Source organism: Salmo salar, chromosome ssa04 (assembly GCF_905237065.1).
Source record: "Salmo salar chromosome ssa04, Ssal_v3.1, whole genome shotgun sequence".
NCBI lineage: Eukaryota > Metazoa > Chordata > Actinopteri > Salmoniformes > Salmonidae > Salmo > Salmo salar.
The window spans coordinates 29,957,215-29,973,255 of NC_059445.1; the positions used below are offsets into that span (position 1 = coordinate 29,957,215).

The 16,041-nt window shown below is 43.5% G+C and overlaps 1 protein-coding gene across 4 annotated transcripts in view; it reads right to left on the minus strand.

Moving 5' to 3' along the window:
- The window catches only part of cntrob (centrobin, centrosomal BRCA2 interacting protein), a 31,026-nt gene extending 15,312 nt beyond the window's left edge, over positions 1-15,714 (minus strand). Inside the window, exons 1-16 of one of the 4 annotated variants that reach the window (XM_045716802.1) lie at positions 15,269-15,714; positions 14,373-14,640; positions 14,029-14,218; positions 13,850-13,937; positions 11,231-11,297; positions 10,974-11,103; positions 10,563-10,680; positions 7,344-7,460; positions 7,012-7,110; positions 6,737-6,940; positions 6,263-6,430; positions 6,036-6,142; positions 3,373-3,477; positions 3,139-3,280; positions 2,710-2,884; positions 2,033-2,233 (exon numbers count right to left, since the gene is read on the minus strand). In XM_045716802.1, coding sequence (XP_045572758.1) covers positions 2,033-2,233; positions 2,710-2,884; positions 3,139-3,280; positions 3,373-3,477; positions 6,036-6,142; positions 6,263-6,430; positions 6,737-6,940; positions 7,012-7,110; positions 7,344-7,460; positions 10,563-10,583 — 1,339 coding nt within the window. In that variant the 5' untranslated portion in view covers positions 10,584-10,680; positions 10,974-11,103; positions 11,231-11,297; ... (2 more) ...; positions 14,373-14,640; positions 15,269-15,714. The remainder of the gene's footprint in view (positions 1-2,032; positions 2,234-2,709; positions 2,885-3,138; positions 3,281-3,372; positions 3,478-6,035; positions 6,143-6,262; positions 6,431-6,736; positions 6,941-7,011; positions 7,111-7,343; positions 7,461-10,562; positions 10,681-10,973; positions 11,104-11,230; positions 11,298-13,849; positions 13,938-14,028; positions 14,219-14,372; positions 14,641-15,268) is intronic. The other 3 variants (XM_045716803.1, XM_045716801.1, XM_045716800.1) reach the window with 3 other exon arrangements.
- Positions 15,715-16,041: the final 327 nt, after the last annotated feature.

Here is a 16,041-nt window from a genome sequence, read left to right on the forward strand (position 1 = left end):
GGCACGACAAAACCTATTCACCCTCAGGAGACTGAAAAGATTTGGCATGGGTCCTCAGATCCTCAAAAAGTTCTATAGCTGCACCATCGACAGCATCCTGACTGGCTGCAACTGCTTGGCCTCCGACCGCAAGGCACTAACAGAGGGTAGTGCTAATGAATCAGTACATCACTGGGGACAAGTTTCCTGACATCCAGGACCTCTACACAAGGTGGTGTCAGAGGAAGGCCCTAAAAATTGTCAAAGACTCCAGCCACCCTAGTCTTAGACTGTTCTCTCTGCTACGGCATGGCAAGCGGTACCGGAGCGCCAAGTCCAGGTCCAAGAGGCTTCTAAACAGCTTTTACCCCCAAGCCATAAGACTCCTGGACACCTAGGCTACCCAGACTATTTGCATTGCCTCCCCCCCTCTGGAACGCTGCTGCTTCTCTCTGTTATCTATGCATAGTCACTTTAATAACTCTACCTACATGTACATTTTACCTCAATTACCTCGACACCGGTGCCCCCGCACATTGACTCTGTACCGGTACCCCCCTGTATATAGTCTCGCTATTGTTATTTTACTACTGCTCTTTAATTACTTGTAACTTTTATTTCTTATTCTTATCTGTATTTTTTTAAAACAGCATTTCTGGTTAGGGGCTCGTAAGTAAGCATTTCACTGTAAGGTCTACTACACCTGTTGTATTCGGCGCATGAGGCTAATAAAATTAGATTTCACCCTGGTCACACCCAGGGCAGCATTATCGTATATTTAGCTTAGGTTGCAGAAGAGACAATTGTGTTAGTGTGTGTCATTGTGTGTTAGTGTGAGTGTATATTTGGCTCTGGTAGCAGATAGATGAGGGCAGACAAAATTGTGATAGTGTGTTAAGTGTGTATTAGTGTGTGTAAGAGTGTGTTGGCATTACTGTACATTTTTTGGCCCCTTGTGGCAGAAGGATTCAGGGAGACTGCATAAATCCAATTCTGACATTAACGGATTAGAGGTGAGATGACTATTAGGCTACTGCACAGTCATGTCACACACACCCGAATGTGTGAGTGTAATACCTACCAGTGGAGGCTGCTGAGGGGAGGACTGCTCATAATAATGGCTGGAACGGAGCTAATGGAATGGCATCAAACACGTAGAAATCATGTGTTTGATGTGTTGAATACCATTCCACCTATTCCGCTGCAGCTATTACCACGACCCTGTCCTTCCCAATTAAGGTGCCACCAACCTCCTGTGATACCTACACAACACACACACACCTGAGTTCTTGTCAGGTTGGTGGTTTCTGGCTGTGTGTGTGTGTGTGTGGTTGGTTCTTCTATCCTTGTGGGGACCAAAAATCCCCAAAGGTTCCCGCATGGAAAATTCTCCCTCGTGGGGACATTTCCCACATCCCCATGAGGACAAATGCTATTTTAAAGTCAGTGGTTAGGTTTAGGGTTAAAATTAGGGTTAGGATTACAATGAGGGTTAGGGGTAAGAGGTTTAGGGTTTGGGTTACAGGTTAGGGTAAAAAGGATTTTGAATATAAATTCATTTTAGGTCCCCACGAGGATAGAAGAACAAAACGTGCACGTGTGTGTTTGTGCCTGCGAACACGTGTGTACCCATCATGTTGTGATTGGGGGGGGAAAATGTGACAGTTAAAATAAAAGGATACTATTTTTGACGATATATATCGTATTGTTTGGACTATAATCGCAATATTATTTTTGCGGTAGTTCGCTGTACTTGGACCAAAACTCCAGTATTTTTCCTTCATAGCCTGTTCTCCATCTTTTTAAATAGGGAGACAATTTGTTTTCAGCACTTTTATTTCAATGACTGATCAAAACTTGTTTTCTCATAGCTCTCTTTTGTCCCTCAGCAGCAGACATATGATGAGCAATATGATTGGAACAACAAATCGCAATAAAATCACAGTATCGGCACCAAAGTATCGTGATAATATCGTATCGTGAGGTCCCTGGCAATTCCCAGCCCTACCGTCATGTTGGTGGTTTCTAGCTGGACGTGTGTGTGTGTGGGTACCTGTGATGTTGGTGGTGTCTAGTTGTGGCTCCAGAAGGTTGAAGGAGAGAGTGTGGTTCAGCACGCTGAGGTTTCCACTCTCTTCTCTACCTGCCCCTCTCTCCCATCTTCTCTCTCTTCCCTCTGTTATCGCTCTTGCTTCACCCTCTCCACTTAATTCCCCTCTCTCTCTGGAGAGTCGGAGGACCACTGCTTGAGCGTCTGGTGAAACAAATATAATAATTATACTAACAAAAATATAATAACAACAATAACAATAGAGAAAGCACTTCTCTCAACTGAGACACTGCAGGACTCTACAGTGCAACCATTACACACACTCTTGGGCCGGTGCAAACCATATTAATGTTTCATGAGCACATTTTCAAAATTATTATTGAGCTTTGAAATCGCTAAATAAAAGTGACTGACAAAAAATATGGCAATGGGGGCTTGTGGATTTGCCACCATTTACCTTGAAAGTGTTGTTTATGTGTGTTTTTCTCAGCATGCAATGTTTGATTTGAATGTAGTCTCACAAGTCAGACATCAACACCGTATTCTTGGGAATAGAGAATCCGTGCTTGATCTCTGGCACCGTTTGAAGGTTTAAGAAGCTAGCACTTTCAGGATTGAGTGGTCCAATCAGTGAGTTTAAGCAGAGTGGTTTAAAACATTAAAATGTTCCTATTGATTACCTTGTGCCAAGCGAGCAACTTTCTCCCCCTCCTGCTCTCTCTGCACCATGTGCGTGTCAGCTGCAGCTCTGTACTGCACTGTAATGTGTGAACTAGATGATGGTTCCTGTAGTGGATGTTGGTTCATCCAGTCTTTGGGCTCGTACCACAGCGAAGGAAGAGAAGACCCTTCTGCCTGCAAAACAAACACACAGGTACCTCTACTGGCTGGCTCAGAAGGCTGTGCCTTGACCATTGAAAAAACGGATGATAGCAAATCAACTACACCACAAGCCTAATTCAAGAGTCCCATAAGCATAGTTTTTGGCATGCTACACCGAACCAACATTAGCAGAGGCAGAAAGCAAAAGTGTAAGTCAGTATCTCTCTTAACAGGAGGTGACAGAAATAATCTGTGTGGAAACACTGTTTGAGTGTGAGTATGTGTACCTGTGTGCTGAGCAGTCTCAGTGCTTCTGTCCAATGGGAGCGTAGTAAACTCTGCAGTCTGCTCACAAGCTCCTCTCTCTGCCCTTCGAGCCTCCTCCTGCTCTCCTCCAACAAAGCAGACTGCTGCTTGGAGTGGGCCAGCCTGACACACACACAAAATGGGCAGAAACCACTACAAATGCAAAAACCAACCTGATGTGATAAACTTTCCGTGTGTGTGTGTGTCTGTGTTACCTGGTCTGGTAGTCCTGGGTGAGTGTCAGTGTGTGCTGCTGTTGCTGCTGTAACTGGGAGGAAAGTTCTCTCTCATGGCGAGCACTCAGATCCAGCAGCTGATTCCTGAAAACACACGTCAAACACTGTGGAAGTGTGTGTGTATGTGTTTTCAAGTTTCAATGTCACATGCACAAGTACAGTGAAATGCGTTTCTTGCAAACTCAAAACCCAACAATCAATAACAATGTGATACTATATAAAACACACGAGAAATAAGAAGTATGAAGAACACAATAAGTAAGTAAATAAGCGTACTATATACAGGGACAGTTCCAATAGCATATTTACAATGTGCAGGGATACTGGAGTGATGGAGGTAGATATGTATAGGGGTAAGGTGACTAGGCAACAGGATATAAGACAACAGAGTAGCAGCAGCTTGTATGTGAGTGGGTGTGCGTAGTCACTATACATGTATGTGCATATTATGTGTGAGTGAACAGATGGAGTGAGTGTGCACAGACAGTGCAAAAATAAAGTTAACTCAGATAGTCCATGTAGCTATTTTGATAGCTATTTATAAGTCTTATTGCTTAGATAGAAGCTGTTCAAGAGCCTGTTGGTGTCAGACATGTTGCACCGGTGCCGCTTGCTATGCAGAAGCAGAGAGAGTAGTCTATGGTTTGGGTGGATAGAGTCTTTAGCAATTTTCCGGGCCTTCCTTCCACACTGACTGATATAGATGTCTTGGATAGCAGGGAGCTAGGCCCCAGTGATGTACTGGGCTGTCCGCACAACCCTCTGTAGCGCCATGTGATCGACGGCGGTGCTGTTGCCATACCAAGCAGTGATACAGCCAGTCAAGATGCTCTCAATGGTACAGCTGTAGAACGTTTTGAGGATGAGGGCCCAAGCCAAACTTTTTCAACCTCCTGAGGGGGAAGAGGCGCTGCCGGGCCTTCTTCATGACATGTTTTAATTCTTTAGTGCTTTGGACAATGAGGAACTTGAAGTTCTCGACCTGCTCCACTGTCGATGTGGAGTACTTCGTTTCCTGTAGTCCACGATCAGCTCCTTGGTCTTAAGGGAGAGGTTGTTGCTCTGGCACCACACTGCCAGGTCACTGACCTCCTCCCTGTAGGCTGACTTGTTGACGGTGATTAGGGCTACCACCGTCGTGTCGTCAGCAAAGTTGATGGTGTTGGAGTCGTACGTGGGAGTACAGGAGGGAACTCTGTTTTGAGGGTCAGCATGGCAGAGGTGATGTAGCCTACCCTCACCACCACGGGTCGGCCCGTCAGGAAGTCCAGGATCCAGTTCCTGAGGGAGGTGTTCAGACCCAGAGTCCTAAGCTTGGTGAGCTTATTTACAATGACGGCCTACACAGGCCAAACCCGGACGACGCTGGGCCAAATGTGAGAATGAACAGCATTCTCACATAGGTATTCCACTTATCTAGGTGGGTGAGGGCAGTGTGTAGAGGATCTGTTGGAGCGGTATCACTTACATTTGACATTTTAGTCATTTAGCAGACGCTCTTATCCAGAGCGACTTACAGTAGTGAATGCATACATTTCATTTCATACATTTTATTATTATTATATTTTTTTTCGGTGCTGGCCCCCCGTGGGAATCGAACCCACAACCCTGGCGTTGCAAACACCACGCGTTGCAAACACCATGCTCTACCAACTGAGCTACAGGGAAGGCTATGCAAATTGGAGTGGGTCTAGGGTGTCTGGGAAAGTGGAGTTAATGTGTGCCATAACCAGCCTCTCAAAGCACTTCATGATTACAGAAGTGAGTGCTACATGATGGTGATCACAGACTGGGACAAGGAGAGGTTGAAAATGACTGAATATGCCTGCCAACTGTCCTGCGGATGCTCTGAGAACACGCCCTGGAATACCGCCCGCCTCCACGGAATTGCAGATGTTGCCCTGATTGAAGACCTTTCTCATGTCGGCCTCGGAGAGCGAGATCACCCAATCCTCTTGGTCGGGGAAGGCCCTCACACCCGTCACAAAGTTGTTGTTGTCAAAGCATGCATAAAATGCATTGAGTTTGTCTGGTAAAGAGGCATCGTTGGGCAGATCACGGTTGGGTCTTCCTTTTTAATCCATAAAGGACGTCCGCCTGCCACATGCGGCGGACGTCGGAGGCTGTGTAATATGATTCCACTTTATTCCTATATTGTCCTGCTCATTTGATGACTCTGCAGAGGTCATAGCAGGACTTCTTGTACTTATTCCTGTCCATGGCCGTAGCTTTAGGGGTGTCTATGATAGCTGTGTGTGGTAGCCCCGTCCTTTAGTTTAGCACCAACATCGGTGTTAATCCAAGGTTTTTGATTGGGGAAGCAGCGAACCCTCACCGTGATGCATTTTCTAATAAAGCCTGTAACAGAGGTGGTTAGCTTATCAATGTTATCGGCGCAGTCTCAAAACATATTCCAATCAGCGTTAGCAAAGCAGTCCTGTAGCATAATCTCTGTTTCTGGTGACCATTTCTCAATGGAGCAAGTCACGGGTACTTCCTGTTTTAGTTTCTGCTTGTAAACAGTTAGCAGGAGTACAGAGTCATGATCTGATTTGCCAAATGGTGGACGAGGGAGGGCCTTGCTTGTGGGTAAAATAACTGTGGTCTAGGACTTTACCACCCCTAGTGGCGTTTGTGTGTACCTGTGCTGTTCTTTCAGGGCAATGTGTTCCTGCTGTAAAGCTGACAGTGTCTCAGTCTCCTGTTTCAGTTTAACTTCCAACTGAGAACGCTGGGCTTCAAATCGGGCCTACACACACACACACACACACACACACACACACACACAATTTTGTAAACAAACCCCCAACTTTGTTAACAAACCCCCAGAGTCATAAGATCTTGTAAACACAGACAAATAGATGTGTACCTGTTCCAAAGCCCAGTCCATGCGCTCTGTGTCCCCCTCTCTCCGAGCCTCCAGTTTCTCCTCCTCCAGCTGTAGCAGTCTCCCCCTCACTTTGGCCAACTCTCCTCTCACCTCCTCCAACACCTGTCTTACCTCCAACAAATGCTGCTCCTCTCGCTGCTTGCACTCCTACAAACAAACGCATGCATGCGCACACACACACAGGATGGGGTCAATTTAGAATTTTGGAATTAACTCCAATTCAAGATGCTTTGAGTTTTTTAAAGGACATTGATTCCATTAGGTACGCTTCATACGCAATTAAAAAAACGCTTCATACATGGAAATACTAGTTAGAGACTGCTGTTAGTTGCTAAATAACAGACCAGAGCTGCTTTCAAGGCTTCCGTTTGCGGAAAACATGTTTCTTAGTAACAATTTCAGTTTAGTGATTTAAACAGACATTCCAAAATGTTGGACATGAGACAAACCCACCCTCTCCTCTTGCAGTTGATTGGCTAGCTGGACTGTCTGGTCCTCCAGCGATCTTCTCTCATTGGCTGTTTGCTCCTGGAGGCAGGTCAGAGCAGCCTGGGCTTCCTGGGCCTGTAGATGCAGCCTGTCTCGCTCCACACACAAGAGCTCATACTCACGCCTACAATCCCACAGAGACCCTTCCAACTCCACCAGCCGCAGCTCCTACACACACACACAGTCAGATAGGTGTAAATTATAGTGCGAGAGAATGTGACTGTGTGTGTGTTACTCACCAGCTGTCTGTTGGTTCTCTGTAGTTCCTCAGTGTGTTTCTGCTCTTGCTCCAAGGCCTCGGCAACCTGAGCCAGAGACTGCTCTAATTGACCAAGGGTCTGGAAAATACACATGCACGCACGCACCGCACGCACACACACACACACTATATACAGTCCTATGTATATGTGATGATAACAAAAGCCAATGACAGTCCCGCCACTTGGTTTGGTATAAAGATGTGGGATGGTGGTGTGGAAATGTAACCACTGTCAAATTCAAACAGAGGTATGGATGCAAGGCAGCAACATGTTAAATCTTTGTTGGCACATAAATACTGTGTTTGTGCTACCTCTTGCTGCTTTGTATGTCGTCTCTCCGCCAGCTCCTTCTCTTGCTGTAGTCTCTTCACTCCCTCACTCTTCTCCTGCTCATGTTTCCTCCAGCCTTCAACCACCTTAGCCAGGGTCTGATAGATACACACACAGGTTATTAGTAATATATGGTGACTGCTCCACCTTGGCCTCTGCCAAGGCAGCAGCTGCTCTTCCTGGGGTCCAAACACACCAAAGCACCCACATTATATAAAAAATAAACATTTTTATTCAATACTCTAACTCCTTGGCTATGGTGATGTTCCTCTATCAACAAAGTCATGTAGAAAGTAAAAAAAGGGTAGTGCTGCTTGATTTAATTTCTTGTGCAAGCTGTTTTAAACATGAAAACACCCAGGTTCCCCAGGATTGGCAATAATCACGTCTGAGTGTCATATTACAAAATGCTAACATCGGCAGAAAGACAAAGATCAGCAGTTAGCAATGCTTCTTAAATGCAATTATTTCCACAGTGTAAAACAAAATATAAAACAGTGAACTACCGTAATTTCCGGACTATAAGCCGCAACTTTTTTCCCATGCTTTGAACCTCGCGGCTTAAACAATGACGCGGCTAATATATGGATTTTTCCCGCTTTCAAAATGATTTTCTCCAAAAAAACACATTCTGTAACGTGCTCAGTTTTTTGGCAGCATGAAGCTTTCATTAGACCAATGAAATTGCCGAACGGGTTAAGGTCAAACAACTTTTTTGTTTACTGTTTAGATTAAATCGAGCGCTCTCAAACTTCCCATCATTCTGATTACGGTAGTCATTTTGTCACCCTCATCATGGCAAAGACATGGAGAAATGCATATGATGCAGCTTTCAAGTTGAAGGCGATTGATCTGGCTGTTGGAAAAGGAAATAGAGCTGCTGCACGGGAGCTTTATTTTTTGTTACAAGCAGTGTTTCGTTAAAGCCTATTTATTTTTGTTACAAGCCGTGTTTTGTTAAAGCCTATTCATTTTTGTTACAAGCCGTGTTTCGTTAAAGCCTATTTATTTTTGTTACAAGCCGTGTTTCGTTAAAGCCTGTGTAAAGTTAATTTGTTTCAATGTACCGGTAGGCACCTGCGGCTTATAGACATGTGCGGCTTATTTATGTTCAAAATAAATAAAACATTTAAATTCAGTGGGTGCGGCTTATATTCAGGTGCGCTCAATAGTCCGGAAATGACGGTATGTTTGTAATGAATGAGCTAAAGATAAAACCCTACACCACCGCATATCCACTACACAACATTTTCAATACCACCATACAACATCACAATGTGTGCGTAAGCATGTGTTTGTACCTGTGTCTCTCATTCAAGGGTTTCTTTAATTGTACTACTTTGTACATTGTAGAATAATAGAGAAAACATAAAAACTATTAAATAACACATATGGAATCATGTAGCAACCAGAAAAGTGTTAAACAAATCAAAATATGTCAAAAGTTAATTTGTGGAATTTCTTTCCTTAATGCGTTTGAGCCATCAGTTGTGTTGTGACAAGGGAGGGTTGGTACATAGAAGATAGCCCTATTTGGTAAAAGACCAAGTCCATATTATGGCAAGAACAGCTCAAATAAGCAAAGACAAACGACAGTCCATCATTACTTTAAGACGTGAAGGTCAGTCAAAACGGAAAATGTCAATAACTTTAAAGTTTATTCAAGTGCAGATGCAAAAACCATCAAGCGCTAGGATTAAACTGGTTCTCATGAAGACCACCACAGGAAAGAAAGACCCATACTTACCTCTGCAGTAGAGGATAAGTTCATTAGAGTTAACTGCACCTCAGATTGCAGCCCAAATAAATGCTTCAGAGTTCAAGTAACAGACACATCTCAACATCGACTGTTCAGAGGAGACTGCGAGAATCAATGGATATTAAACAGGTGAAAATCTGTCCTTTGGTCTCCCTTCAAGAGTGTGCTCCTAATCTCAGCTCGTTACCTGTATAAAAGACACCTGGGAGCCAGAAATCTTTCTGATTGAGAGGGGGTCAAATACTTATTTCCCTCATTAAAATGCAAATCAATTTATATATGTGTTTTTCTGGATTTTTTGTTGTTGTTATTCTGTCTCTCCCTGTTCAAATAAACCTACCATTAAAATTATAGACTGATCATTTCTTTGTCAGTGGGCAAACGTACAAAATCAGCAGGGGATCAAATACTTTTCCCCCCCTCACTGTATCTCTTTGGTCACCCCCAAAGCCAATTCCTCCTTCGGCCGCCTCTTCTTCCAGTTCTCTGCTGCCAATGACTGGAACAAACTACAAAAATCTCTAAAACTGGAAACACTTACCTCCCTCACTAGCTTTAAGCACCAGCTGTCAGAGCAGCTCAGAGATTACTGCACCTGTACATAGCCCATCTATAATTTAGCCCAAACAACTACCACTTCCCCTACTGTATTTATTTACTTTGCTCCTTTGCACCCCATTATTTCTATTTCTACTTTGTACTTTCTTCCACTGCAAATCTACTATTCCAGTGTTTTACTTGCTATATTGTATTTACTTCGCCACCATGACCTTTTTTGCCTTTACCTCCCTTATCTCACCTCATTTGCTCACTTTGTATATAGACTTATTTTTCTACTATATTATTGACTGTATGTTTGTTTTGCTCCATGTGTAACTCTGTGTTGTTGTATGTGTCAAACTGCTTTGCTTTATCTTGGCCAGGTCGCAATTGTAAATGAGAACTTGTTCTCAACTTGCCTACCTGGTTAAATAAAGGTGAAATAAATAAATACAATTTAGAATTCAAGGCACACTTAACCAGCATGGCTACCACAGCGATACACCATCCCATCTGGTGTGCACTTACTGGGACTATCATTTGTTTTTCAACAGGACAATGACCCAAAACACACCTCCAGGCTGTGTAAGGGGAGTGATGGAGTGCTGCATCAGATGACCTGGCCTTCACAATCACCCGACCTCAACCCAATTGAAATGATTTGGGATGAGTTGGACCGCAGAGTGAAGGAAAAGCAGCCAACAAGTGCTCAGCATATGTGGGAACTCCTTCAAGACTGTTGGAAAAACATTCCAGTTGAAGGTGTGTCCAAACCTTTGACTGGCACTGTAGATAACACCCATCCTAAAGATTTGCATGTGTGTGGGAAAAAGAGAGCTAGAGAGAGAGAAATAAACAGAGAGAGCGCAAGAGTGTGTATGAGTGTAAGGTGTGTCCACACCTTATCAAGCTGCTCGATCATGATGTCCTTCTTCCGGTCAGCTGATATAGCGAGAGCCAATCGTTGCTGCAGCTCCAGAGCCTTACTCTGCAACACCAGCACCTGCCCCTTCACACTGCTAGAGACACACATAACGTCACAAACCTGCAGCCCCTGCCCCTCACACTGCTCCAGACTAGGGTTGTCCCGATACCAGTATTGGGATAGTGGTACCATGACAACCCTACTACAGACGCACACAGTTACACACCAGGCAGCACCTGCCCCTCACACACACATCTGCCCCTCATACTGGCACATAGAGGGGCTAGACACTGACCAGGCTAGAGCAGGCTAAAGCAGGGCTGATCATCAGGAATTGGAAGGTATTGAGGCCAAAGAATATATCAGGATCAGTGTGTGTGTGTTTACCTTGCGGCTGGTCCTCTCCCTGTCTAGGTTCTCCCTAAGGACAGTGGCTTCCGAGGAGGAGAAGACACCGTCAGAACGCAGATGAAAAGAATACCGCGGGAACAACTCCTCTAAACCTCCTACCCCACCACTGGAGAAGAAAATAAGAAAAGTGCAATTTGTTTTACATTTAGTGAAATATGTACCGACAACATAGCTATTATATAGAACACAAAAAGGTATTGAAAAACTAAAATAGAGAAGATGTGTAGTGTTACCCGAGTAGCTGTGAGGTGCTGTCACTGTTAAATGACTGGTTGGGACTCTCTGTAACACTGCTGCCTCCTGCAGGACAATACAGGGAATACCATATTGGCAAAGTTTGTGTGTGTGCGTTTGTGAGAGTGGCGTGTCTGTCTGTCTCCTTTTTCTTCAGTGTGTGTAATCCATTCCCTGAATCCCAAATACAAAATCAGCCCCTACCCCCTTGGCACAGATCTAAGAGGATTGGATAGGTGTAAGCAATATGGTGGTGGTTCCACCTAGGGTTGGGCGATGTCAACCTTTGTCCTATCGTGAATATGTTCCCATAAAACATTGTTATATACGATGCGATCACCCCCCTAAAAGTGTGCTAAAACTACAGTTGTGCTACAGCCCAAAATAAAATGCAACTGGACGAATCATGGCGAAAGATAATGTTGTTGAAAGCCTGAGCAGAGGCTAAATGAAGGCAACGGCAAATCTTTTCTAATATTCCTTTCTTGTGGAGGAGCAGAAAAGGTTTGTGTGTGGCGCACACATGATGCAGCAGTGACCGATGAGGAACAGGCTGTCTTACCGTAGTGAGCTAGGTTATAGGCTACAGGCTGGATAGAAGCGGTCTATAGTAGTCAGAACTGGATAATAACATTGTTTGTTCCACCTTTCATAAAGCTTTGTTTGATCTTTCATAAAGCTGTGATTGAGAATAGCCTAGTCTATGGACTTTAATTCTTGTTATTTTTGAAAGCCACAACTTTAGGACAACACCTTCGTAGGTTAGAATATTTGGGAAATAAGCTAGTATTGATAAGTTAAAGTTATCTTAAAGCTTTTATGATAGTTGGAGAATAGGTTCAGGATATCTGCAGGTCCCATGAAATTGAATTTAACCTGTTGGGGCTAGGGAGTTTTTGTGAGTGGTCAGGCAGGGAACACTGACACTGGAGCGTGCACGAGAGGAATCCATTTTTTTCTTTCTCTCTTTGAACGAATACAACGTCGCCCGGTTGGAATATTATCGCTATTTTACGAGAAAAATCGCATAAAAATTTATTTTAAACAGCGTTTGACATGCTTCGAAGTACGGTAATGGAATATTTCGAAAGTGACCTCGGATAGTGACCTCAACGCACGAACAAAACGGAGCTATTTCAATATAACTATGGATTATTTCGAACCAAAACAACATTTGTTGTTGAAGTAGAAGTCCAGGGAGTGCATTCTGACGAAGAACAGCAAAGGTAATCCAATTTTTCTAATAGTAAATCTGAGTTTGGTGAGGGCCAAACTTGGTGGGTGTCAAATTAGCTAGCCGTGATGGCCGGGCTATCTACACAGAATATTGCAAAATGTGCTTTTGCCGAAAAGCTATTTTAAAATCTGACACCGCGATTGCATAAAGGAGTTCTGTATCTATAATTCTTAAAATAATTGTTATGTATTTTGTGAACGTTAATCGTGAGTAATTAAGTAAATTCACCGGAAGTTTGCGGTGGGTATGCTAGTTCTGAACATCACATGCTAATGTAAAAAGCTGGTTTTTGATATAAATATGAACTTGATTGAACAAAACATGCATGTACTGTATAACATAATGTCCTAGGAGTGTCATCTGATGAAGATCAAAGGTTAGTGCTGCATTTAGCTGTGGTTTTGGTTTTTGTGACATATATGCATGCTTTGAAAATGGCTGTCTGATTATTTCTGGCTTGGTACCCTCCTGACATAATCTAATGTTTTGCTTTCGCTGTAAAGCCTTTTTGAAATCGGACAGTGTGGTTAGATTAACGAGAGTCTTGTCTTTAAAATGCTGTAAATAGTCATATTTTGAAAATTATTTTGCTTTCGCTAGTCGCTAGCGGAACATCTAGATGTAAGAGGTTAAAGGCACAGTCAACTTAGTGTACGTAAACTTCTCACCCACTGGAATTTTGATACAGTGAATTATAAGTGAAATAATATTTTTGTAAACAATTGTCATGCACAAAGTAGATGTCCTAACCGACATGCCAAAACTATAGTTTAACAAGAAATTTGTGGAGTGGTTGAAAAATAACTTCAACTGTATATGAATGGTTAATGAGTAATAGGCCTGTGGAAATATTGAAAAATGTAATATGACTTACCAATGATAGTTGCACTTCTGATTATTCTATTTACATAAATGAATACTTTGCTTGTGACTGACAGATAACAAAATAAAGAATGTCAAAGTGGAACTACATTGTGGCCTTGTTTGGTAGATCTTCGTTTACATTTGGACTTGGGATGTGATCCTAGGCTTGAAAAGGTTGGTGACCACTGGGCTATAGCAAATAGGAATAGGCAAATTAGAATGTCACTTGTCCTGCAATACTTTTTTTACTACACGGCACTAGTCAAGTTCAAATACGCTAAACCATCGTCTGTCACATGTCGTCACCGTAGACGATGGCTGTCAATCATCGTCAATAGATAATGCCATCATATCGCCCAACCCTAGTTTCACCTCCATCTTGCCCTCTGACAAGTCAGGCGGATTTTTTTGCCATATTGTGGATATCCATCCATTCCTCTACGATCTGTGCCTATGGGGGTACAGGCTATGGGCTATGGGTTGATTTGGGATAGAAGGAGAGTCTCCAGGGTCTCACCCTCTGTCTCCAATTTGGGTGTGCTTCTCAGCATGGTTTGAAGGTGAGCTCTGACATTCTCCATGTCCTGGATATGTCTCCTGCCATTCTGCAACCAACATACCAACATGAAGTCACACACACACACACACAGTCGCACACATACAACAAACATGTGTCGGATGTAAGGGGTTAGTTACAGTGAGTCTGTTGCTGTAGTCCACACTGGTCTGGAGATTAACACCCATCTCCTCTACCAACACCCTATCTTCCTCTCCCTCCTCCTCCTGTCTCCCCCCGGGGGAGGGGGTGTGGAGATTCAGGGGGGGTCTAGCCTTACCCCCTCCCTCCCCCCCCAGCCGAGGAGAAGAAAACTGAAATGACACCTGTCTGGAGACAGAGATAGTTAAGAGCGAAACATGACACTGGCCGTCAACCAGTCTGTCTATTTGCATTTTGAAAACCCAGTCTTATTTCTGGGCAAGAGGGGGGTGAGGTTGTTTCTGGGAGCATAGGGATTGTTTCTGGACAGGGCCAGGGTTACCTGTGAGTGTGGCCTGGTGATGGTTGACCTTTGGCATGGAGGTCTCGGGTGAGTTGCAGCGAGGAGTAGAGGCGAGCTTTGACCTCACAAGATTCATCCCACGGGGAACGGTGCGAGGAAGGCCAGGAGCGGATCAGAGAGGGGGAGGGGGGGGCTAGTTTAGAAAGGGAAGCAGTGAGGAGGGAAATGGGGGGAGGAGAGGTGGGGGCTGATATAGGCAAAGGTTCTTTGTCACTTAGTAGTTCTTCACACCTGGTTGATGCCATCCCTAAACAGAGTAAACACAGTCAGTGTAGAAAACACTAAATCAGTCAAAGAGATTCTGTACAATCACCAACCACATGAGCTAGTTACGGTTCATAGCTAACTAATGTTAGTTGCTTATGTTCACAAACAATAGCTTTCGCAGTGAACTCATTCGTCAGCTAACGTTACTTAGCTAGCAAACTAACTAACGTTAACTGTTGCAGTACATTTGATTGCTCTAAAAAAAGTTCCTATTTAATTCGCAAGTTAAATAGCAACAAAATAAACCAAATCATTAACGTTAGCCAACTTAGTGAGCAAATAAGACTGAGGTAATGTTAGCCAACTAACGTTAAATAGGCAATTTTGATGCCGTTTGTTTGTTGTGGCAATGTCGTTAGTCCAGCAACAGGAAAGTGACTAATCCTAAGAAATGGCTGTATAAAGTTATGACGACAGCTAGCAATATATGGGAGACCAACAAGTGAGATATTGCTAGCAAATAGCTAACTAGCAATACATCTTCAAATCAAGCTAGCGTACTGTAGATCATAGTGACGCATAACGGTAAAACAAACTCAGCTAGCTAACAAGCGTCATTAGTTTAGTATGACTCTGGTTAGGCTAACAAGAACACAATCCCACCCTACCTATCGGTTGAGAGTGGCTGTGTACGTTCCCGCTACCACCGGAAAACTCCCGGGCGCGAAAAGGTAGTGGATAGCTAACTACAGTACCAAGCTATTCTTCAGTGGTAGCTTCTAGCTAACGTTACCAGAAGGCTATCAACATCTAGTCCGTATATAGATGCTCTTTGGTACAGTACTAACGTTAGTTAACGGGGAAAAAAATAAAAACTCCCGGGGCCTGATTTAAAAAAAAAATCATTAAAAAAACCGCGCTTGGCTGTGTTAACTAGCGGCACTTCGCTTGTTTAAGATACGACACGTCTGGTATTAAAGTCCACACACCAGTAGTTTCCTTCTTCTTCTCTGGAATAATGGCGTTCGAATGTGCATGCCGCCACCTACTGTGCATGTTGAAAGTATATCCCAAAACCGGAAAATATTTGTGGAGGTTGGGGAACCTTCATACAAACAGCTGTGTAAAGTACTCAAGTAAAAATGATTTAAAGTACTACTTAACAGTGGCGGAACTAGAGTTTTATACATGGGGTGGCTAGGGGGTGTCCAAGGCTACTTCAGGGGTCCATATGTAACAGGGTTGGTTATGTTTCCACTTGCCTCAAAAGAAAGGTGTATTCAATGTTCAAGCATTCTTATTGGTTGGTTCAACTCTGATGACAATAAGGCGTGTTGTGATTAGCCCCGCATGCAGATAGGGGGAGATCGCATGAATACATCTTATGATTGCTGATTAGAGGTAGAAGTGATAATTCACTTACATTTACATTACATTACAT